Below are 25,181 nucleotides of genomic sequence, written 5' to 3'. Positions count from 1 at the left end.
CCAATTAGAAATTTTGACCCAGTACAATACAGAACTCTGCCAACAACGAATCCTGCTTCCAGGATGGACCCTTGAACTGACGTCTTCTCATCCTCACCCCTGCATTCTGCTTTCACTCAGGCCGTTGTAACTAGTTTAAAGCCGGTTTCCTTGTATTACTAGTTCCTTCCTAACTTGGCCACTGGGGTGAGTCCTCAGTCACATCCTTCCAGTGACTGCAGGTCCCTGCTCCTCTTGCACCTGCCACGCTGTCCTTGAACAGAACGCACTTCTGTCCCAGGGCATTTGTGTTTGCTATGCCTCCTGCCTCACTGTCTTCTCTCATTCCTCCTGTTCATTCCCTGCTCTAGACCTCTGTTTCTTCTTTGGACAGGCCTTCCCTGTCCGTTGTAGTCCTGTTGGCTCAGACGGTAAAGAATCTGCAATGCAGGAGACCTGGATTTGACCCCTGGGTTGCAAAGATCCCCTGGAGAAGGAAATGGCAGCCCACTCCAGTATTCTTGCCTGGAGCATTCCATGGACAGAGGAGCCTGGTGGGCTACAGTCCATGGGGTCGCAAAGCGTCAGACACGACTGAGTAACTTTTGATGTTTCCCCACCTAAAGGGCCATTGACTCCCAATCACATTTTTGTCCATTTGCTATATTTTTTCATTGGCACTTAGCAACAACCTAATGTATTCTGTAACTATTCTTGATTTTTGCTGTCTGCCTTCCCCATTAGAATTGCACGTTTCTCAGGGGTCTGGACCCTGACTATTTTGTTCATGGCTTTATTTTTCACTCTTCTATCCTTAGGATTTTGGATATGTCTAGTAGCCCACAAAAAGCTAGGAGTGAATCTAGCTTGCTGTCCACTAGTTATTTTATGTGGTGTTTATTCAGTTAATTGTTGATGGGCCTGGTCTTTTATGGTGGTAAGTTAGGCAATGTCATTCATACAGATATTTAACTGTTCAGCTTATTCGACTGCAGGTCTTCATTGCCTCCTCTTTGCGCTGAGAGGGAGAGCCGTGCCTGCCGGTGTGGTTTAGACGCATCACGGAGCTCACAGTCTGGACTGCTCCCCCACCAGATTGTAAACTCCATTAGGCCAAATGCCTTGTTTGGTCTAGGTCTGTATCCCCAGCTCATAGAAGCATTTCTGCTGTGAAGTCAGCAAGGTGTTTTTACACAGGAGTGGATAACTGGACGTCTTAATCTCGGCTGAGGGCGTGACACCTAAATCTGACCTGAGACCTGAGAGGAGGGCTCTCTAGGCTCAGAGCGGGAGGAGCTTTTTCAGGCTGGGGAAAGAGCCTGGAGAAGACCCTGTAAGAAGGAAGGAGCTCAGTGGCTTGACACGAGCCAGGAGAAATGAGCAGAGGGCAGCTCATTCAGGGCTTCACAGGCATTGGGTAGAAGTTTCAGATGATATCCTAAAGGCCATGGGAAGCTTCCCAGGGGTTTTCACTATAGGTATGTTAATGAAATCTAATGTACACTTTCAGGATAGACTAAAAGGTAGAACTGCTGGGACCTTGCAGGGCCGGGTGAGGGGAAGGTATGGGGTGGTGCTCAGGGTTCTGGCTCGAGCGGATTGGAGAGATGGCCACTGAAATGGGGGCGTGAGCAGCCTTGTAAGAAGAGCGGAGCTCAGATTTGTTTTGTTTTATTTATTTATTTTTTAAACGGATCTCAGTTTTTGCTTGTGTCAAGTCTGCAGTGACTGTGAGGCAGTAGGTCTAGATGTCTACTTGGCCATCCATTCTGGGGTCAGGAGAGCTCTGAAGCAGAGGTGCATGCGTGGAGTGGGGGGCTGCGGGGGCTGCAATGGGGGTGGGGGGCGGAGGTAGCCTGGATGGATGCTGCGGACAGGAGGAAAGGACAGGGCCTGAGCGCCACCACCGCGGAAGTGAGCACTCTGATGGTGGGCCAGGGGAGTGGGCAGAGATCCAGGGAACACAGCAGAGGGCTGTGTCCCTCTCTTAGGAACAAACAGAAAAGAGCTGGTTAAAAAGCACTCTTTAGTGAAGTTTAAAAATAGAAGACGACTCCAAGAAGAAAACAATCAGTTGTAATCACAGCAGAAGATAGCTACTCTTAATACTGGGTTGACCAAAAAGTTCCTTCTGGTTTTTCTGTAGTATCGTACGGAAAACCCTGAACCATCTTTTGCTGCAACCCAGTGTTTTGAGGTCTGAGCTTCGAGTATATTTAACATAATGCATAGGTTACACAATAGATGTATATTTTCCATACTTTTGTAACCTGTTTTATTTCTTCCTTTAATAATTTGTGACTGCCTTACATGCTTAGGCAGCTTCAATTTTTAAGGGTCACTTGGATTCCAGCAAATCATGATATCATAATCTAATTACAAAAAAAAAGACCAGTTGGAAAACTTCCATTCTTCATATTTTCATTATTATAAACAAAACCACCTTATAAGTCACTCTGATTATAAGTCTATGATGACTTCTAGAGGATACGCATGTGGAAGTGGAATTCTTACATAAAAGAGAATGTAGATTTTAAAGTGTTTTGCTTTGAATTGCTAAATCTTTCTCCAAAAGAGTTGGTTAATTTACTAAAATTTCATGTAGATCACTGATTTCTTTTAAAGAAGTTCCTTTCAATTAGACTTTTTGAAGGAGACATGTGCCTGTGTAAGGTTTTACAATTCAGGATGTAAATACTGATGACAGGAGCCCAACTAAAGTGAACTCACTTTAGGGAGATTCCAGTAGGGCTGAACATTTTTCAGTTTCAAGTGAATTGGGATGAGTGCTCAGTTTTAATGTTTCGATAATATCAGACATTGGGAATTTTAAGGGGAGGGAAGGATTTGCAGAGTGTTTTCCATGAACAATTCTTCTAGATATTAGCATCTGGTTAAACCAGGCTCTTAAAGGAGTCCGCGATCGCCACGGGAACTCGATAGAAAACGCCCATCTTCTCACTTTGTTCCACCGACTCTGCAAACTCTTATTTTTCCGAATTCGTCCTATTTTTGTGTTTGATGGGGATGCTCCACTATTGAAGAAACAGACATTGGTAAGAGTTATATATATATAATTTTTTTTCTGTCTGCATTCTTAGAATTTTAGGTCAAATTTTAATTAACCTAAAATTAAAATTTTCTTCTTAGAATTTTGGAAACTAAGACTTACTTTGACATATATTCAATTTAATTCAACTTTTAAAAGTTTATCACGAACAGATAATTTATTTTCAAAGAGATTTACCTCTGAAAACATTGTATGACATGGGTGCAATAATACTTAACTTTTAATAAAACTATTAAAGTTAACAGTAGTTATACTAAAGAGTTTTCCCTTTAGATTGTCTTCTTAAGTGTTCTACAGTTAAACTTACACAATATTGTATGGCAACTATATAAAAAAAAGAATGTTTTTATATTCCTGCCTTACATTCAACTATAGAGACTATTTCATTTTTTCCTGTTTGGAAATTTCTTGCGAGATATTTCTGTACATTTAAAATTTCTTATGACATCATTTTGGATATGGAAGGGCAGAGTTACGTATAAGTAATGTGTTTTTATAAAAACTAATACCAGAAATTGGTTTTGACCTAAGAGTAGCATTTTAAAGACTAGTTAATTGATGTAATAATCCCTTTGGGGAAGCATTTACTTAATTATATAGTATTAAGTTTAGGCTTCTTGGGAACATTAAAGAACATTTAAAAGAAACAAAGTAATGCTTTCCCAAATACATTGTATAATAATTCATTAAGTAATACTTAGTTGGAAACTCTGACTGTCCTTTATACAACAAAAACCTGAAGCTATTCACTGGTACACTAATTAGGAGAAAATACTGAAACAGGTATAATCTGAAAACTAAGAAGACAAACCAAATTCCATGGGGAAAAAAGCCACAGAATTGTTTTTAATATACTAATACCTCGAGATAAAATCCTATATTCTTTCTTCTCACAGGCTAAGAGAAGGCATAAAAAGGACTTGGCCGCCAGTGACTCCAAAACAACCACAGAGAAGCTTTTGAAAACATTTTTGAAAAGACAGGTTATCAAAACTGCCTTAAAAAGCAAAAGGCAAGCAGAGAATTACATTCATTTCAAAGATGAACATTTTTATGTTTGCAGTGAGTTCTGTGATTCCCATTCCCTAATGAGAGGAATCAATGGAATGTCCATCTGACCGAGTGAATTGAAGTTGTGAAAGTTCTCTGTCCTGTTCTCTGAGAATCAGCTTTGACAGCAAGGAGGAAAAGCTGCTAGGTTGCATCGCTTGTCCGTTTTACTCTCCTAACAGTCTTCTACATGCCAAGACCAGGTTCCCCCTTTCTGGAGGCAGGCAGGCCAGCAAGGGCAGAACCCACCCCGAGTTTCCCCTTCTCAGCTGGGTTTGTGTGTTCAATGGGGAATACTACTGACTCTCAAAACACCGTTTCCTGTCATCTCTGGTGACGTCTCTGTGTACTTTTCAGGGAGGAAGCCCTTCCCAGTCTTACTCAAGTTCAGAGAGAAGATGACATCTACGCTTTGCCACCTTTACAAGAGAAAGAGAAAAACAGGTAAATGTTTTAACTATTTAAAAATGTTATTGCTGCATTCAGACAGATTTAAACCTTTATGTTTTCCTTAAATGATAAGGTGTGTTGGATTAATGCATCTGCAATACACATTCTCGACACTTTTAGATTGGTTTTTAAAGGCTACATCTTCTATTGACTCCATTTGTGTTTTAGTGGTTTGTGGTGGTTTCCTTTCTTCCTCCTCAGGAGCCTGTGTTAGCATTGTTCATTTAGAGTTTGTGGAGATGTGGATTCTGTTTCTTCTGAGTCTTTGCTGACAACTGCCGTCTGAATGTGCTTCTCAGCCTGGCATTTTCTCTCTCACCATCGCTGAAGTCCACGCACACGATGTCCTCCCTTGTTAAATCCAGTGGCTGCTTTGCAGTTCTCAGGCTGATTGGTGCCCACATGGTCCTGCTCTCCGGGGACCTCTCAGGTCGCTCTTCCTCCTGCTGGCTGATAATCCGCAGCGGCTTCTCTGGTTGCACTGCAGGTGGAGGGCCAGTTTTTCCTTCCCTGCTCACCCCTTCCTTTCTCAGGGCTCCCGTGAGGCCACACAGCTTTTGAATCCCCGCTGCTGCCATCACTATGTCTCGAGGTTATTGGCCTGGCTTCCGCACTTCTGTCTCCATCTCTGATCTTACCCTTTTGGAGGAACTCCTGTCAGGCCCAGTTGCTGATTTGTAGTGTAGAACCTGTTAAAACTCAAATCTGATACTGTCGTGTCCTTGCTTAAAACACTTTCTAGTTTCTTCTTTTTTTTCCAAGCAGTGTAATTGCGAGAGACTTCAGAAAGCTCCTGCGGCGAGGTGACTCTTAATTGTCCCTTTGGCAAACCTGCTTTGCCCTGGTGATGGAAGGTGTTAGATCTTGTTATGATCGCTCCCTTACAGGTGTCCCCATCAGACGGTGAGACCAAAGACGGCTCAGTTCTTGCCATCTTATTCACCACTGTAGCTTCTGTAACTAGCAGTGCCTTGCACTCAAGAAATATTTTTGTAAGTTGTCATTAAATCATAGGTATTATAAATCTGTATTTGACTTTCAGTTCAGAAGAGGAGGATGAAAAAGAATGGCAAGAAAGAATGAGTCAGAAACAGGCATTACAGGTATTTAAATAATTTTTGAATTCAGGATTCATTCTGTTATTAGTATTTGAAATGAATAACGTGAAAATGAATGATTTTAATGAGGTAGTATGGACTTACGAATGTTCTTGATAGAAAGAAAGACAGATATTACCTTATTTGTTGTGTATATATATGTGTGCATGCATTATATAAAATATACACATGCTTATAAACATATATGGAATTATGCATATCTAGATACCCAAAATAAGCCATCTCTCTTTTTTAGCCAATCAGTAAATAAATATAATAATTAATGCTTATATAGTATAATAATTAATGCTTATATAAAAATATGGAAAGCATATCACCCATGAATAACTTCTAGTAGCATTTTGCTGTATGTCAGTGCCCCTCCCACCCTGTATAGTTGCATATCTGTGTGTGTATGTGTGTTTGGAAATGTGTATATGTTTCACGGGTACATGGGTACGTATATATTTACGAAGATCTATGCTGGTGCACAGGCTGTAGTTATCTATTTCTGTGTAACTTAGTGCTGTGACAACAGTCTTATTATCATCGTCTTCGCTGACCTGGGGGTTGACGAGTGCAGGGGGCAGTTTCCTTGAGCGTCTCCAGTGTGGGTGCAGTCAGGCTGGAGCTGGGACTGGAGCCCCTCCAGGCCTCCTCCCCTGCGTGCCCTGCAGCTGATGCTGGCAGTCTGTCAGAACCCCTGTCTGACTGTCCTGAGCTCAGGCGCAGTGGTGGCGGGTTCCCAGGGCAGGAGCCCAAGAGGAAGGGACCGCTGGGCCCGTGCTCCCCTTTCTGATGACCTTGGGGGATGTGCAGCCTCCCGTCCACGGCGCGCTGTTCACTGGCTGCCGGGTGAGGTCAGCACCTACTGGGTGGGAGGGGAATTCATCCAGAAAAGAAAGGCAGAGAACCTGTGGATGCATTCCATAGTGTAACGAATAACATGCTTACAAATCGAGCTTGTGCTGTGGATACAAGTTTTTGAAATTTCTTGCAAGTTTCTCAGAATAGCAGGTAACATTCTTTGATTCCCTTGTCTATTTATAATAGTATTTGACTATGTCTGTTAGAAGACTTTTGAGCTTTGCAAGACTTTGCAAGCTTCTTCAGCTCATGGAGGTCCTGCCTTATTATCACAGCCAAAGAGCAGAGACTTGGTGAAGACCATGGGCTCTGTGGGCAGAGCGACCTGCAGATAAATCTGGGTTCCCCTGCTCGCTAGCTCTGAGATCTTAGGTCTTACGCAACTTAGCTTCTCCGTGGTGCTTTTTTTTTTTTTAATTTTTGAGGCCTTTCCCTGTTGGAGTGATGAGATCATTCTTGAGGGAGAACACTGGAAGCTCTGACTGAAATGACTGGCCCATTTTAAGTGCTTGCTGATCTACAAACACACAGCACATATACATACAAGAAAGCAAGCTGTATTATTTTTATCTTTACTAATGAAGAGTTTTAAAGTACTTTCATTAATCAAGTTAAAATTTAGAAAAGTTTTACACTTTTGCATGTCTGTGAAATTTCTCAGTTAATTTCACTTTTGATTTTAAAAAGTGAAAGTGAAAGTTGCACGGTTGTGTCCAACTCTTTGCGGCCCCATGGACTGTAGTCTGCCCGGCTCCTCTGTCCATGGAATTCTCTAGGCAAAAATACTGGAGTGAGGTGCCATTTCCTTCTCTAAGGGATCTTCCCAACCCAGGGATCAAACCCAGGTCTCCTGCATTGCAGGCAGATTCTTTACCTACTGAGTCACTAGGTTAAGAGCAAAAGAGAATGTATCTAACTGAAGCAATTATAAATATTAGTCAAATGCATAAGGCTCACCTCTGTCTCAGGATCTTTGCATTTACTGTCCCTTCCCTGAGAATGCTCTTCTCTGAGAAAATTTTTGGTGTCTTTCATGTCTCTGCTCACAGGTCATTGTGACCCCATGGACTGCAGCATGCCAGGCTTCCCTGTCCTTCACCATCTCCCAGAGCTTGCTCAAACTCATGTCCTTTGAGTTGGTGATGCCATCCAACCATCTCATCCTCTGCTGTCCCCTTCTCCTGCCTTCAGTCTTTCCCATCATCAGGGTCTTTTCCAATGAGTCAGTTCTTTGCATCAAGTGGCCACAATATTGGAGCTTCAGCCTCAGCATCAATCTGTCCAGTGAATATTTTGGATTGATTTCCTTTAGGATTGCAGTCCAAGGGACTCTCAAGAGTTTCTTAAACACCACCATTCAAAAGCATCAATTCTTGGTGCTCAACCTTCTTTATGGTCCAACTCTCACATCCATACATGACTACTGGAAAAACCATACCTTTGACTAGATGGACCTTTGTTGGCAAAGTAATGTCTCTGCTTTTTAATATTCTGTCATAGCTTTTCTTCCAAGGAGCAAGTGTCTTTCCATTCATGGCTGCAGTCACCATCTGCAGTGACTTTGGAGCCCAAGAAAATAAAGTCTGTCACTGTTTCCATTGTTTCTCCATCTATTTGCCATGAAGTGATGGGACCAGACGCCATGATCTTTGTTTTTTGAACGTTGAGTTTTAAGCCAGGTTTTTCACTTTTTTTTCACTTTTTTTCACTTTTTCAGCTTCATCAAGAGGCTCTTTACTTCTGCTTCGCTTTTTGCCATAAGGGTGGTGTCATCTGCATATCTGAGGTTACTGATATTTCTCCTGGCAATCTTGATTCCAGCTTGTGCTTCCTCCAGGCTGGCATTTCGCATGATGTACTTGGCATACAAGTTAAATAAGCAGGGTGACAATATACAGTCTTGATATACTCCTTTCCCAGTTTTGAACCAGTCTGTTGTTCCACGTCGGGTTCTAACTGTGGCTTCTTGACCTGTATACAGGTTTCTCAGGAGGCCGGTACGGTGGTCTGATACTCCCATCTCTTTAAAAATTTTCCACAGTTTGTTGTTATCCACACAGTCAAAGGCTTTAGGATCAATGAAGCAGAAGTAGATATGCTTCTGGAATTCTCTTGCTTTTTCTGTAATCCAACAGTTGTCGGCAGTTTGATCTCTGATTCCTCTGCCTTTTCTAAATCCAGCTTGAACATCTGGAAGTTCTCGGTTCATGTACTGTTGAATGAGTAAATGGATGTATTCCCTCACCTGTCCATTCACTTTAATGCCTGTTGCAGATTATGTATGTGTTTAGCCTACTGTAGATTATGTAGAACTCTATACAAGCACACACACACAAAGTCTGGCATGGTGAATAGAGTTAAGTGCATAAAATGTAAATGTCATGGTGTTACATTTCACTCTTTACAGGAAGAGTTCTTTCACAATCCTCATGCAATTGACATTGAGTCTGAAGATTTCACCAGCCTGCCCCTGGAAGTAAAGCATGAAATCTTGACTGATATGAAGGAATTTACTAAGCGGAGAAGAACATTATTTGAAGCAATGCCAGAGGTGAAGTATACAACAGCACGTTAATGTGTAAAGTTTAAGAATGTCAGCAAAGTTTTTGTTAAAATTAAAGAATATTGATAAACATTACTCACACAATCTGTTGTTTTCAGTAAATAGCCTTTGCATAGCTCTGAGATCCTGTGAAACATCATTTATGTATAAGTCGGAACTTAACAGATACTTACTCACAGAAGACCTCTTGACTTTCCACCAAGACCAAGTCTCGTCTCCTGCTCTGTGTTCTGACAGCTCCCTGTGGTGTCTCTTTATATTCTTAGCACCCAAATGTGCCTACCTTGTGCTCTTCTGTATTTTCAGCACTCAGCTCAGTATTTTTCACATAGTAGATGCTTAGTAGTTTGGTCCTTAAGTTAGTTCATGAAAGTTATTTTAATCCATCATATATATTGTAGAATATTAGCAATAATATAGAACCTAGTCACAGTGGAGAAGTTTGTTCTAACTTGAAATTCCAGGTATCTGTTCCCCTGAAGGCTAAAAGTGTAGTCAGATCTTCCATCTTCTCTCTTCCTCTTTCTGGACGGTGGTAACAGGGATTCAGTGGTAAATTCCTCAACTTGGAGCCTCTGATGGTGGCTTTGTAGCCACAGAAACTTGAAGTGGGGTGGTGCATGGAATTGGGTTCTCTTGAGTGTGTTCCGTGGTCTTACTGCACCATCATTACTGTGTTTAGCTGGTGAATGAGTCTTGTGTTCCTTCCTACTGCTACAACCTGTTCTTTCTAACATTGTTCTCCCATAAATTTTGTAATATTGCTAATGAATGGATGTGGGGCTTGTTTTTTTCTACAGACTTCTGAACATTTCGTAGATTGATACAAAAAATATGAAAAGGGCAGGAGCTGTTTCTTTTCCTATCACTCCCTTTCTGCTTTTCCATGAAGCACATGAATGTAGGAGAACACTAAGGTGTACAGAAATGATGTACAAAGGACAGAAGTAAACTTAATTTCATCTTGGGAGAGGGGGGAATCCATGCTCAGTTTATCAACCAAGCATTTTTAAAAATAATTTTTATTTATTTGCTTTTGGCTGCACCGGGTCTTTGTTGCTTTGCACGGGCGTTTCTCCAGTTGTGGGGCGTGCAGAACTTCCTTTGTTGCGGTGCATGGGCTTCTCAGTGTGCGGGCTTCTGTTGGGAGCACGGGCTCTAGGGAGAGCAGGCTCAGTAGTTGCAGCTCCTGGGCCCAAGAGCACGGGCTCAATAGTTGTGGGGCATGGGCTGAGTTATTCACAGCCTGTGGGAGCTTCCTGGACCAGGGATTGAACCAATCTCTCCTGCATTGGCAGATGGATTCTTGACTCCTGAGCCACCAGGGAAGCCCTCTGAAGCCCTCAGTCAAGTGTTTTATTTCTTGAGTGTGAAAGGACCTCTGGCTTGTCTTTGAGGGAACAGAATTTGGGTTATGTAAACAGTAGTGGAACAGATGGTAGAAAAAGAGTCCCAGTGCCTTGCTCTATTTCTTCTCTTTCTTCTCTCTGCAGAGCCTCTGGGCTGGGTCGGCCAGGGTAGAGTGGGGCACAGCCCATTGGATCTGTCATTCTGGTAGCTGAGGGAAGTTCTGAGTCACTCAGGTTGGACCTTTGCATTGTCTGTACCTCAGGCAAATGCAATGTTGATAATAGTAATGTTGGTGAGAATATGAGCAATCATAATAATCTTGGTAATAATTTAGTATAAGGCTTAGCAACCTGGTTTTGACCCAGATCTACCATGTAACTAACCACACGGTTCTAGAGGGGTTACTTAAACTGTTTGAGTCTCACTTTCTTCATTTGTAGAATGGAGATAATGACTTCTGTCTCCTTCATGGTTGAGAATAAAATGGGATAATATATGTAAAAACACTTAGAAGAATGCCTTACTCAGGAGATGTGCTGTAAATGTTAAGTATTATTAATAACTGATTACAATGATTTATCGTGTGTCTTTTGTGAACCAGGGACCAGCACTTCACTTGCATTCTAAAAAACTGTCTGTTAAGCCACAGTCAATATTTCAGACTCCCTGTTGGGCATCCCACGCTCAATAAATGTTTCTTGAGTAAATAATTGAATCATAAACAGGATTCATGATTTCTTTTCTCTTACCCAGTTCTTTTTGTTTGAAAGATTACTCTATAACAAGGCAATTATGGCTTTCCCCTGCTATTCACATTTTACTTTTCTAGTGTAAAAATACCACCAATGGGAAAAATCAGTTATTCTTTATCTCCTTTGGGGATAAGGGTGGAAGTATGGGAATGCTATCTGTATTTAATATATGAAATCATTCTGTTGATTTATTTTGTTTTAGGAGTCCAATGACTTTTCACAGTACCAGCTAAAAGGCTTGCTTAAAAAAAACTATCTAAACCAACACATAGAAAATGTCGAGAAGGAAATGAATCAGCAGCATTCAGGGCAAATCCAAAGGCAGTATGAAGATGAAGGAGGCTTTCTGAAGGAGGTGGAGTCCAGGAGAGTGGTCTCTGAGGACACTTCCCACTACATCTTGATAAAAGGTACCACATACCGTCACTTACTTGATGGTTAAAACCCAGAAGTATGTTGCGTCTCTGAATTCTATCAACTCCCACCTGCAGATAATATGAATGAAGCCCTACTTAATTTATTAACTATAATTATTATTAATGTGATGATCTATACAGCCTTTAATGTATTAACTAGTACTGTACCAACACACTTTAAAATTAATTAATTCCTAGTTGCTGGTTAAATGAGAATTTATAACTTCATCATGAGAACAAGTATATTCTTACTCACCTAACTAAAAGTATGCTGTCACCCTGTAGAATGACCTAGTGACACTGTTTTCATTTTTCTCAAGGTATTCAAGCTAAGAAAGTCACAGAAGTGGATTCAGGGTCCCTTCCTTCTTGCAGCGAAAAGCATAGCAGGGCTTTAGACACAAAGTCACCTCCGTGTGAAAAACTGAAGCCAAAGAACGAGCCTGACGCCTCCCCGCCCTCCCCAAGAACCTTGCTGGCCATGCAGGCTGCCCTGCTGGGCAGTAGCTCAGAAGATGAGCTGGAGGGTGAGCATCGCAGGCTGTGTGATGTGAAGAGCCCACCTGCTCCCGCCCCTGAGGGTTCTGTGTCCCCGCTGACCCTCTTGGCCATTCAGAGAGCTCTCGATGATGATGATGAAGATCTGAAAGTGCATGCCAATGTGCAGACAGAAGGGGCGGGCAGGAGAAAACCAAGACCGCTGGTGAGCAGTTCTGATGAGGAAGCTGTGGAAGAACCTCAAGTGAGAGATGGAGACAGAGAGCTGTTGACGGCAGCGCCTTGCGCTGCCAGTGTGACCCTCACAGAGGACCATGTGACCCACACCAGTGATGAAAAAGAGCGGACAGACTCGGCTCCTTTACCGCAGACTGTCTTTTGTCAAGGCAGCGAGTCTAGCCTTCCAAAAGAACAGACGCCATCTATGCACGTGGTGAAGGAACCCTTTCAGACCAGCGCTGAGTCTACAGCTCAGGATGGGAAAGATCTTGTTCCTTTAGAAAGCACCGTGGTGCCACATGGGGATGCGCCTGGGCTCTGGGGGGGACCAGAACAGATACCAACACCTCCGACAAGCCCAAGTTCTGGGTCAAGGAGTGGGACGTACACCAAAGTGTCAGAGCCACAGCAGGCTCTTCCCCCCGAGAGTAAACATGACACCTCTGTTCTCTCAAGTGATGACGAAACAGGATCTGAAAAACATCCTGCTCCTGACGTCGTTGGCACCACCAGTTTGCAGGACTCCAGTAACACCCTGAGTGTCGCTAGAGAGACAGTAAGTGACTTAGGAAATGTGGCATCTGTTAGTGCCCCAGAGCATGAGAATTTCTTGAAAACCATCCAAGAACATGAGACTATTGAATCTGCAGGCCAGGGTTTGATTTTGGTGCCAGAGTCCACAGAACCAACAGAAGTAGACTCCGAAGACAGTGAATCTGACGGTAGGTGCTTGTGCTTTCCTAAGAGATAAAGAAAAGCAGGATTTCACACCTGAGCATGGTCCAGGTCCACATTGTTCAGCTAATGAACTAGAGACCCAGAAGGGTCAAGTGGCTTTTCCAGGGACACATAGCTCATAATGCGATCTTGACCTTTCCTGGTGGCTGCTCTTTTTGTTGTACTTAAATTAGGGAGGAAGTGCCCTAGTTGGAGGAGATAAAGGTGAGTTTCCCTTTAACTTTTTTAGGTTTTTGTTTTGAAATAATTAGAAAGTTTAAAAATGTTGAAAAAAATACTTCAAAACCTTCTATCTCCCTCACCTAGAACCTCATTACTTGCATTTTACCACATTGGTTTTTCCGTATCTCTCTCTCTCTATATATATATATATAAACATGTACACATGGATGTTATATATTTATACACATTTATGTACAGTCAACGGAGAAGGCAATGGCACCCCACTCCAGTATTCTTGCCTGGAAAATCCCATGGACAGAGGAGCCTGGTAGGCTACAGTCCATGGGTTCTCTGAGTTGGACATGACTGAGCAACTTCACTTTCACTTTTTCACTTTCATGCATTGGAGAAGGAAATGGCAACCCACTCCAGTATTCTTGCCTAGAGAATCCCAGGGACGGGGGAGCCTGGTGGGCTGCCGTCTATGGGGTTGCACAGAATCAGACACGACTGAAGCGACTTAGCAGCAGCAGCATGTACAGTCAAACCTCATTTTTCATATTTGCAAAATTGCCTACTCATTAAAATTTATTTCTTAGCTCAGAATCCATCCTCACAGTGGTGTCTTTGTGGTCATCTGCAGACATGTAGAATGACCAAAAACTTGAGTGACCACACTTCCCAGCTGAGGTTGAGCAGGAGACAGTCTGCCTTCTTGGTTCCACTCCCCTGCAGAGGTGACCAGAGGGTGGAGACTGGTGCAGCATAGACCAGGGAGCTCCAGCTCTGGGGCCATCAGATGGGGCTGGAATCCCAACCCCTGCACCTGTTCATGGGGGCGTGCAACACCCTTGAGCTCACACTCGTGTCTGCAGTTCCTCTCCAGTGTCACAGCTCTCATTCCACTCTCTGACCTCTTTGTAATTTCCCTGGCTGACAGTGAAGGACCTTCCACTGTCTTCAGTGTATTTACGTATTGGCTCATTCTCTGTAACCGCCTCCTGGTCTCCCTGGCCGCCTCCTTGGAGGACGGCAGTCTCCTTGGCCCCAGCCCCCAGCCCTGAGAGCCCCAGGTTCTCTGTCTTGAGTGTGTCCTCAGAGCCAGTCCTCTTCACCTGAAGTAGAGGAAGGGATTTAGTCCATAAATGCTTTTTAAAGAGAAGAAGAAACATCAAGAGAGGAGGGAAGGGACATGGAAGAAGAAGAGCTGTTTCTCCTGAGTCTTTCTCCAGGGCTTTCTTTCTAAGTCACAGCTTTTTTCTCTGCTGTGTTCATAGTGAAACTGCATAAAAACGTTTTCGGCAACCTCCATCATTGTGTACACACCCTGATAGTTCTTTTTAAATTTTGAAACACTATTAGTTAACTTAGAAAACATTTTTGTATAAAGCAGATTGTGTAAGTATTGAAAGCTCAGTTCCTAATTTCAAAGACAGTGCCAGTATATCTAGTTGAAGAGGCTTATTTTGAAGTTATAGACACTGCTAAATCTATTTAATAATATACTGTGGTTATGTGTTTTGTTTTACTTTTAGGTCTTTCCTTTTTAGGGTAGAACACTTTTCAGGACTCTTTGGAAAGCTCTCGATTTCAGGATAACTGTAATGTTTCACTTGCAGACACAGTGACCTCATTATTTTGGTACAGGAAGTTTCATCGAAGTGCAGAGTGTAAATAGCAGTGATGAACTTCAGGCCGAGTCACGGGAAGCTTCCAGACCTCCCTCAGGACAAGGCGAGGAGGAACCGACAGGAACTGAGAAGGAAGAAGCCACTGGTGACTCCGAGGGCCTCCCGAGAGATACTTCTGACAGTGAGGCCGTGGCTACTGAGCGACACGGAGAGACTGAAAAAGATGCAGACAATTCACTCAACGAGTGGCAAGATATCGATCTGGTAATAACGAGACATTGTGCTCTCACTCACTGCTAAGGAAGCCGAGTTAAGTAGCGTTTGCGTTTCCCAGGAGTTGCAGGTTGAATCCTTACTAGCTGCTCATGCGCATCTTCTTGCTCCTCCTGACGGCTCCTTTCTCGCGTAGGTTGCCGGCTGGGAGTGTCCGTTCCCTGTGTGAGGTAGTGAGGGAACCCTAAAGGTTTTACAGACTTGCTCAGAAGCCCAAGTGGAAAGCTTTGTAAGGCGAAACAGCTTATTGGCAACTTTAGTCAGACTAAATGCAGACTTTTTAGAACCAGCGAACTTAACTGGGTTAGTAGTATAGTCGTCTACAAATGAAATTATTTTACAGGACGAGCTGGAAGCTCTGGAGAGCAACCTCTTAACCCAGCAGGACTCACTGAAAGCTCAAAAACAGCAGCAAGAACGGGTGGCCGCTACTGTGACAGGGCAGATGTTCTTGGAAAGCCAGGTGGGTGCACGGCCGGGGCCTCCTTGAACAACACCTGCCATGTCTCTACTGAATCAGACCCCCCGAGGCAACGTGCACTGACTGACACGTTTAGTCACGGCCTCCACTTCCGGGGCACGGCCCCCACTTCCGGGGTACGGCCCCCACTTCCGGGGGGAGGCCAGGTCCCGCTCCTCAGCAGGGCTCATGGAGTGTCTTGTCTTTCAGGAACTGCTCCGCCTGTTCGGTATCCCCTACATCGAGGCTCCCATGGAAGCAGAGGCTCAGTGCGCCATCCTGGATCTGACTGACCAGACTTCCGGAACCATCACCGATGACAGTGATATTTGGCTGTTCGGGGCGCGGCACGTCTACAAAAACTTCTTCAATAAAAACAAGTTTGTAGAATATTACCAGTATGTGGACTTTCACAACCAATTAGGTAAGACTTCAGAGTACAGTTACTTTTTGAAGTTTAGCTTAGGAATTTATATTATGAATTCTTTCTTTCCAAGTGACTAGTTGGTGTATTAATAGAAATGGTATGGGGAGGCCATGTTCGATCCCTGAGTCGGAAAGATCCCCTGGAGAAGGAAATGGCAGCCCACTCCATTGTTCTTGCCTGGAGTATGCCATGAACAGAGGAACTGGGAGAGCTACAGTCTATGGAGTTGTGAAGAGTTGGACACGACTGAGTGGCTAACCCTTTCACATACATGTTTTCGTATGATGGTCTTTTGCTTCTGAAGAATAGGATTTTATTGCTTTATTTTAGCTGCACTGGGTCTTCGCAGAAAGCTAAGTGCAGGGTTTCTCTAGTTAGGTAACCGGGGCTACTGTTCCCTGTGGTGCATGGGCTTCTCACTGCGGTCGCTTCTCTCATTGCAGAGCACGGGCTCAAGGTGCATGGGCTTTAGTAGTTGTGGCTCCGGGGCTTAGTTGCTGTGCAGCATGTGAGATCTTCCCAGACCAGGGATCAAACCCATGTCCCCTGCATTGGCAGACAGGTTCTTATCCACCATACTACCAGGGAAATCCAGAATGGGATTTTAAATTCAGAATGAAGAAGTTAAAGCCCTTGTCATGTTTAGATGTTTTCTGCAGTTCCAGTCCTCAGACCTGGTTACACTCGATTGGTTACCTGTGCTCTCCAGAGTAAACTGGAGGTGGCAGAGAGGGGAGGCAGGTGCGAGTCACTCCCACCGCAATCATGAGCCTCAGGGTCCTGTATTATTTCTGGCAGTGATCCCTCATCCTCCCATTCCTTCAGCAAATATACACTGAGTGATTCCTATATGCCAGTTGTTGTTCTTGGCATTGGGAAGTGGGGAAACAGCAGAGAATAAAACAGTCCAGCAGGAGACACAGATGATGATAAAAACACATAAATCATAATTTGACAGCAGTGTGAGTCAAATAGAAAAATAAAACCACAAAAGAGGCGAGAGTGTCCTGCAGTCACAGGAAGTGTGTGTCCTTTGTGTTCAAACAAGGCTTTACCAATCGTACCTTTGTGGCTGGAGCTAAAGGAGAGAGGAAGCAGGAGCTACAGGTACCTTGGGGTCAGCATGTCTGACAAAGGGACTGGCATGTGCAAAGGCTCTGAGGCATAGAGAAACCTGGTTGGCATGTTCTAGAGAGGCATGGAGGTCGTTTTGGGCTGAATTGTGTCTTCCCAGAATTCATGTGTATAGAGTGGACTTGCCTTGAGTGAGGAGGCGGAACGGTAAGGAGCCGGTTGGGGGACAGTGAAGATCTGGGCCTGACTGTGTTTTTTCTGAGACGTCCATGTGACATCCTGGTGGACACTTGATTATGTGTGACTGTGGTTCAGAGGAGTGGTTTCAGGGAGAGAGCTGCATTTGGGGGTCACAGGTTATGGGGCATTGAAAACTGTGAGGATGGATGAAATGTTAAAAATCCTAACGCAATGTCGTTTACAAAAGAGAATCCTATTTCAAATAATGAAACAGATATCTTTGGACATTGGATGAGGATATACACACACATATTATTATTATAAGAAAATAGTTATAAATCTTATGTAATAAATGTTTATAAAACAAAAGATGTAAAAATATGTAATAATTTTTACTCTTACAGGATTGGACCGGAACAAATTAATAAATTTGGCCTATTTGCTTGGAAGTGATTATACAGAAGGAATACCAACTGTGGGTTGTGTTACCGCCATGGAAATTCTCAATGAATTCCCTGGACATGGCCTGGAACCACTCCGAAAATTCTCGTAAGTCCTTTCTTTTTTTTTTTTTTAAAGTCCTTTCTTAATTTCTTTAGTTCAGGTGTTTATGTATAAACACCCAAATTAAACAGGACTATTATTTACATCATCAACTGTCACAGATCATTCTTCATTGGGAAAGTAGGAGGTAACAGTTGGGGTTCTAAAGTTTGTTTTCCCTTTTCTAGAGTTTGAGGAAATCAGAGAAACTTATGTTTAGATTATATTTTTTATCTGAGCTAAAGGATACGTAGCCAGTCCTGCAGGATTTCCTGGGAGTGTAAAAGTTACCATGTCATTCCTTCACATGTTTTTTGAGGACCCATAATGTGCCAGACAGTGTGCTGGGCTGGAATAGGAAAGATGGCCGAGTCACAGGCTGTGCGCTTAGGAGCTGCTGCACTCTGGGGCCAGGGGAAGCATGCGTGTACTGGTACTTCTGTGTCTGAGCGTGCCAAGGGAGATCGGCCAGACCGGGGAGTGGGAATATATGTCTTAGCTCGTCGATGGCAGATAGAAAGGGCATGAAAAGGGTGAAGGGCAGAAAGACAGAGAGTCGCCTTGCTTTCTTCTCTGCTTTCCCTTCTACCCAGACCCTGGCTGATTACTCCCCACTAAGGCAGAGCTACTCCGAGTCTATGGGCTGAATTCAGCCCAGCTGTGTTGGGTTTGACCTACACAGTATGTTCTTCTTTGATTTGGAGTTGGCTACCAACATTGAAATTGGGGGAGATTTCACAGAAAATTTTGGAGGAAGGGAAATAAGACCTGAAAGTGCTGGGCCCAGATTCCCAAATAGTCCCAAAGCAGAGAAGAGCAATTCCACTCCACTGGGTTGGTCAGGGCACGAAGCCTTCAGTTTTGTCCCGGTCGCTGCCACTCCCTGTCGTCCCCCTGGAGCTCAGCTGATGGGCAGCTCATCATGGCCCTCTTTCATCCATGTGTTAAGTGCCTGGGCCGCTTGCTTTAAGGAGGGGTGGTCCTTTTGGTTTGATGAGTTTGCTGTGCCGCTCTTCCTAGCGGCAGTCATGATTATTGTGTCAAAGATGAAAATTCACAGGCCAGTAGGGGAGACATAGAGGTATTCTCCCATTGCCCTCTTGGACAATAATATAGAACTGATGAAGATAGATCTTTTTTTTTTTTTTTTTCCTTTTTGCATTTCGATCCTGCACAAAGACTGCAGTTGGTCTTTCTTAGCACTAGAGGGCACTGTTGCCTTGGTGAGGGGCCGCACTGGCAGAGACCAAGTCTGTCAGTTCCTAGGACTCAGGATTGAAGCAGTGATAGATAGTTTTTTAGGTTCCGTTGAATGAATATATTGTAAAGGGTTATAGTTACGTTTTTTAACTTTCATGCCATTTATTTATCCTAAACTGTATAAAATGTTCTGGCTGTTGGCTGCATTACAAACTACCTTAAGTCTCAGTGACTTCACACAGCAGTAGTCACAGATTTTGCTCATGAATCCGCAGTTTGATCAGGCTGCATGGGGATGTCTTGCCTGCTTCCAGGTGTGTCAGGGGCACCTGAGCTGGGCTGGGGGGCCACTTGAGATGGCCTACTCCTAGCTGGAGACTGGAGCTGTCAGCAGAGCTCAGCCAGCAGTGTGGACCGGGGGCCTGGACCCCGTCACCGCATGTCGGCAGCTTTCAAGGCAAACAGTCTAAGAGACAGAAAGTGGAGACTGCAGTCTCTGAAGGCCTGGCAGTCGCTTCCTTGGCCACAGAGCCCGCCCAGCTCAAGGGGAGGAACATGGAACCCTGCTTCTTGTTGGGCGGAGGGGTCAGCGTGGGCTCTAACCCACCACAGTGATTTGTACTCATGATGGAAAAATTGAATAAGGAATAAAACATGAAGAAAATTAACAGCTGTATCCTCACTTAGGACATTGCCTAGCACAGGATAAAAGAAGAGCTGTTAGTGTTTTTTATCATTGTAAATACTCCTATGTACTTTTTCTCTCTTTCTCCACATATATGTATTTTTCCCAGTATTGGGATCATATTTGATGTAGAGTTGTATTCTGCATTTTTAAAATTTGACAGTCTTCATGGTGTTTTTACATTTTATTAAATATTTTTGGGTTCCTTATTGTAGTTGACTTGAAGTAAATAATACAGATACATTACTTCAACTTGGGCTTTCATGGTGGCTCAGCTGGTAAAGAATCCGCCTGCCAGTGATGGAGATGCAAGAGACACAGGTTCGAACCCTGGGTTGGGAAGATCCCCTGGAGAAGGAAATGGCGACCCACTCCAGTATTCCTGCCTGGAAAATTCCATGGATAGAGGAGCCTGGTGGGCTACAGATCATGGGATGCAGAGTCGGACAGGACCGAATGCACGCATGCGCATGCGTTATTTCATTTTATCCCTGGGAAAGAGACAGGAATTGTGGCTAAACTTTTAGTTTAGCTTTGTCTGCGGTGCACCAGCTACAAGCTCTCACTGCTTCATGAAGACCGGTCTCCTTTGCCTTGTAGAGAGTGGTGGCACGAAGCCCAGGAGAATAAGAAGATAAGGCCGAATCCATATGACACCAAAGTGAAAAAAAAGTTGCGCAAGTTGCAGCTAACGCCTGGCTTCCCTAACCCGGCTGTGGCGGACGCTTACCTCAAGCCTGTGGTGGACGAGTCCAAGGGGTCGTTTCTGTGGGGCAAGCCCGACCTCGACAAGATCAGAGAGTATCCTTTCCCTTCCGCAGACACAGGGAGCATCAAGTCAAATGTGTGTGTTGGTTTAAAACCCACGAAACATGAACTTGGATCACTTTTTTCTTAATATTGCTTTAGCTAAGATGCTCCTTTCCGTTCCTTTCTCTCCTTCATTAAATGTTACCATTTTAACTATCTTAAGTGTACTTGTTCAGTGATAGGAAATACTTTCCCATTATTGTGTAACTGTCATCACCATTCACCCCCATATTATTCTTATCTTCTGAAACTAAAACTCTGTACCTATTACACACGAGCCCCCCGTCCCCCTCCGTGACCCTGGCCACCACCATCTGCTTTCTGTCTTTGTGACTTTGACCACTCCATGTATGTTCATCACGTAAGTTACACCATACTGTATAGATCTCTTCGTGACTGGCTTATTTCACTTAGCATATCCTCAAGGTTCGTCTAACTGTAGCATGTGGCAGACTCTCCTTCCTTTTTAAGGCTGAATACTGTTCCATTGTATGTAGTATCACATTCTGTTTATCCATTCATCTGTTGATGGACACTTGGGTCCCTTCCATGTTTTAGTTATTGTCAATCATCTCTTTAGTTTTAAGGAGGATCTTTTTTTTTTTTTTTTTTTTTTTTAAGCCTCGCAAAAGCAAGGCCTCAAAAAATTGGTTTAAGACTCAGAATTGTTCCTCTCCACGGAAATCTTTAGTAAAAGGCAAAAGATTTATACGGTCTGAAGAGAAACCAGAGTATAAGGAGGATCTTTATTTGAAATAAATAGTGATAAGCAATCATATTGAAGTGTTTATTCTGAAAGAATAGAAAAGATGATTAGGTTTGTTCTTTTTATTACTATTCTTTTCTGCCTATTTAAATAATCACTTGGATAGATATTTTAAAGTTTGCAGTAGTATTAATTTAAACTACATCTTTTTCTCTCAAAGAAATATATATGATATCAGAAATTTGTTTTTATCCTAGGTTAATCTTTTTTCATAGTCACTTGAGTGTCCTAAAATGAGAGTTGGATGTCTTTTATCTTAGTGGATATTTATAAGAACATATTGCCATTATGTTGGAGTAATTTATCTTCTTTTACCATTTTAATCTTTATGAAAATCTTTGGAGACATGGGAAGTGGAGTCAAGGGTGGGTTGTTTGGACCTTTTTACTTATCACCTGTAAATATCTTTAAAAACAGTATAAGTCTTAACTGCCTGCATATTTTGTCAGCGGTATTTTGGCTGGAACAGGACGAAGACAGATGAATCTCTGTTTCCTGTATTAAAGCAACTGAATGTCCATCAGGTAATTGTGACAGCTCTTTTCCTAAGTTCAGGATAGAGAATAAAGTTAGTAAGGCTGTGATGGCCAGCTGTTAAAGACATGTTACTTTTACTTTGTGGGGCTTCCCTGGTGGCTTAGATAGTAAGGAATCTGCCTGCAATTCAGGGGATCTGGGTTTGATCCCTAGGTCAGGAAGATCCCCTGGTGAGAATGGCTATCCATTCCGGCATTCTTGCCTGGAGAATTCCATGGACAGAGGAGCCTGGCAGGCTACAGTCCATGGGGTTGCAAAGAGTCAAACATGACTGAGTGACTGTAAAAGAGGCCTCCGTATGGCCCTCAATTCCCTTGGGTAGGTAACAGCATCTTGTTTTATCCACGAGTGTGTTCCTACCCACACAGGAACCTCCTCTCACCCCAGAGACAGCCCACAAAATGTACATACAGGTAAATCATTCTGCAGAATTCAAACCAAATCCTGCAACATACATGTTCAGATTAAATCCTTTTCAGTTAGGTTGGGTTAATCATGAAAAAAACACGAAGCTGAAGTAGACCGCCTTTCCAGAAAGTTTCATGTGGTTTATTTGACGACTTTCTGTACTGGAGACCTTGTATGCCCACCAACAAGGAAAGCTAGTTGGCTTAGTGACTGATTACTGCTTAATTTCAGATGAATTTTTCTGAAATACTGTTCTCCCTTTTCATTGTAGAAGTTAATATAAGTTTATTTCTCTGAAATTAGAAAGTGAAAAAAATAAATTAAAATTACAAGTTGTTTGCTTCTTCCAACATAGATGTTAACATTTAGGTCTGTTTTCCCTTACTTTTCCCCTCCTTCCCACATATATTTGTTACCAGACATAATTGCAATTTGATATAAATAATCCCCCCATTCACTGGTTAGGGTAAGTTTTTCTCTGTGTGTGTTTTTGCATAGCTTTCATTTTAAATGTCCAGATTATATCATTTTGTCAAAGAGATTTAACTTAATTGGTTCACTTCCCATAGTGGACCTTGAATTTTCAGGTTTTTGTATGTAATGCTGTGATGAACATCAGGCATTTAACTTTTCTCAAACAGCTATTTTTAAGGAATGACTTTCTGAAAGTGGATTTTTAGAACAAAAGTCAAGAATATTTCTTACGACTCCTAATATATAATACTGTGAAGTTGCTTCCTAAAGGGATCATGATGACAGTGTTTTTAAAAGGAAAGAGTAGAATTTAGAAACAGACCCCATGAAATCGTGTTGCTATAAAAGAAGATGATTTTGTCCCTGAAAAATATTTAACTCTCTTTGAATGCTGACGAAGGGATTTCTTACTTGATATGTGGGCAGAAGGATTAGTTGACAGAGGTGGTACTTTTAAGTATGATCTTGAAAGTAGAATTTACTGCCAGCATTCATTTGGGAGAGATGGACTTTTTGTTTTTTCATTCTCTTCCCTTTTAAAAAATATTTATTTTTAATTGGAGGATAATTGCTTTACAGTGTTATGTTGGGTTTTTGCCATACATCAACATGAATCAGCCATAAGCTTACCCTTTTGAGAGAGAATGAATTGGTATTTTCTGAAAGAGTCATCCAGTGCCACTAATCATAAGGTGGGATTCTTTGATTTGCTTTGGAAAGTTTACTTCCTTGTCTGATTGATTATTATTTCATTTTTTTAGACACAGCTCCGAATTGATTCTTTCTTTAGATTAGCCCAACAGGAGAAACAGGAGGCTAAGGGTATTAAGAGCCAGAGACTTAACAGAGCTGTGACATGTATGCTGAGAAAAGAAAGAGAAGCAGCAGCCAGTGAAATAGAAGCAGCTTCTGTTGCCATGGAGAAAGAGTCTGAGTTCCTTGATGAGGAGAAAGGAAAAACCCAGAAGAGAGGCGCAGCAAATAGGTGGAAAGAGCCATCCAGCCCCAAAAGAACGAGGCTTTCGGATTCTAAAGGAGGGAACGACAGCGGTGGGTTTTTGGGGGAGGCCTACCTCTCGCAGTCCTCCGAGGCCTCTTCAGGTGAGGATGCGGAGTACTTCCCCGCGATGGGCGTGCAGAGGGCGAAGGCACCCGGGGGGTCCAGAGCCCGCACGTCAGCTGCACAGAGCGCAGCGCAGCCTGCTCCCCGGAGGGACGGCGGGACCACCACGAGCAGCTCCAGCGACGACGATGATGGAGCGGGCGCGAAGCCCCTGCTGGTCACCGCCAGGCCTGTGTTTGGGAAGAGAAAGGGGAGACGGAGAAGCGCGAGAGGAAGGAAGTGGAAAACCTAAATACCCATGCAAGCTCTGTAGTTGGGTACAGCTTAACGTTTTGTGATGAATTTGTTGTGGGGAAATAATAAAATTCAGAGTATTTGCACAGTCTTTGTTGTGTGGCTTTTAAAAATATGGATTACAATTACTTATTTTCTTTAATATGTTACCTTTTTCTAGTGTTTTCCACTTCATTGAATATTTCTTTGTATCTGCAGGCCTCATCTGTTCATGTTTCTAGTATTATGCAATGTCAATGCTTTCTAACATTAAAAAGGGAAAAGGGGTTTCTATTGATCAGTACTTACTCGCTGTATGTTCCCTCTGACTTTCCAACCTAGATGAGAATAAAATATATTTCTGTTTATATCCATTTCATTTATGTAAGCATTACATATGTGCATGCATGCTAAGTCGCCTCAGTCATGTCTGACTCTTTGCGACCCTGGACTGTAGCCCGCCAGGCTCTGCGGTTCATGGGATCCTCCAGGCAAGAATACTGGAGTGGGTTGCCATGCCCTCCTCCAGGGGATCTTTCCAACCCAGGGATCGAACCCGCGTCTCTTATGTCTCTTGCATCGGGAGGCGGGTTCTTTACCACTAGCACCACCTGGGAAACCCCTTATATAAGTATTTCTATGTTTATATTTGCATTCATTTATGTTTACATTCCAGTGCAGCTTTTCAAATACTTGGACCAGCGCTGCTGCCTATTTTTGCTCATTCCTTCTTTCTTTCTAATTTGAAATACATCTTCTGCTTCAGCCTTCTCTAAAAGCTTTCTTCTAAAATCAACACTGACTTCCACGTAGAAGAAAATCTTTTCTTTTTTTGTGTGTGATTTTTAAAAATTTCTCTTATTAAAGGATAATGCTTTACAGAATTTTGTTTTCTGTCAAACCTCAACGTGAATGAGTCATATATATACATCCCCTCCCTTTTGAACCTCCCTCCCATCTCCCTCCCCACCCCACCCCCTAGGTTGATACCAAGCCCCTGTTTGAGTTTCCTGAGCCATACAGCGAATTCCCGTTGGCTCTCTATTTTACATATGGTAATGCAAGTTTCCAAGGTACTCTTTCCATACATCTCACCCTCTCCTCCCCTCTCCCCATGTCCATAAGTCTATTCTCTATGTCTGTTTCTCCACTGCTGCCCTGTAAAT

General features: G+C 43.0%; 1 protein-coding gene and 1 non-coding gene across 3 annotated transcripts in view; one reads left to right on the top strand and one right to left on the bottom strand.

Moving 5' to 3' along the window:
• The window catches only part of ERCC5 (ERCC excision repair 5, endonuclease), a 60,902-nt gene extending 36,775 nt beyond the window's left edge, over nucleotides 1-24,127 (top strand). For both annotated transcript variants that reach the window (XM_070471430.1, XM_070471429.1), the window contains 14 exons: nucleotides 2,860-3,035; nucleotides 3,946-4,061; nucleotides 4,457-4,543; nucleotides 5,592-5,652; nucleotides 8,921-9,064; nucleotides 11,381-11,588; nucleotides 11,915-13,033; nucleotides 14,859-15,106; nucleotides 15,459-15,578; nucleotides 15,786-15,999; nucleotides 17,661-17,805; nucleotides 20,285-20,485; nucleotides 21,700-21,784; nucleotides 23,441-24,127. In XM_070471430.1, the coding sequence (XP_070327531.1) occupies nucleotides 2,860-3,035; nucleotides 3,946-4,061; nucleotides 4,457-4,543; nucleotides 5,592-5,652; nucleotides 8,921-9,064; nucleotides 11,381-11,588; nucleotides 11,915-13,033; nucleotides 14,859-15,106; nucleotides 15,459-15,578; nucleotides 15,786-15,999; nucleotides 17,661-17,805; nucleotides 20,285-20,485; nucleotides 21,700-21,784; nucleotides 23,441-24,034 (3,518 nt within the window). In that variant the 3' untranslated portion in view covers nucleotides 24,035-24,127. The remainder of the gene's footprint in view (nucleotides 1-2,859; nucleotides 3,036-3,945; nucleotides 4,062-4,456; nucleotides 4,544-5,591; nucleotides 5,653-8,920; nucleotides 9,065-11,380; nucleotides 11,589-11,914; nucleotides 13,034-14,858; nucleotides 15,107-15,458; nucleotides 15,579-15,785; nucleotides 16,000-17,660; nucleotides 17,806-20,284; nucleotides 20,486-21,699; nucleotides 21,785-23,440) is intronic.
• LOC139036393 (U5 spliceosomal RNA) lies at nucleotides 21,114-21,229 on the bottom strand. The gene has a single exon (XR_011489185.1). It is a non-coding gene; the product is annotated as a U5 spliceosomal RNA (small nuclear RNA).
• Nucleotides 24,128-25,181: the final 1,054 nt, after the last annotated feature.

The sequence above is a fragment of the Odocoileus virginianus genome, chromosome 8, assembly GCF_023699985.2.
Source record: "Odocoileus virginianus isolate 20LAN1187 ecotype Illinois chromosome 8, Ovbor_1.2, whole genome shotgun sequence".
NCBI classification, from domain to species: domain Eukaryota; kingdom Metazoa; phylum Chordata; class Mammalia; order Artiodactyla; family Cervidae; genus Odocoileus; species Odocoileus virginianus.
The sequence above is the reverse complement of the archived record's forward strand: the minus strand, read 5'-3'. Positions and strand labels throughout refer to the sequence as shown.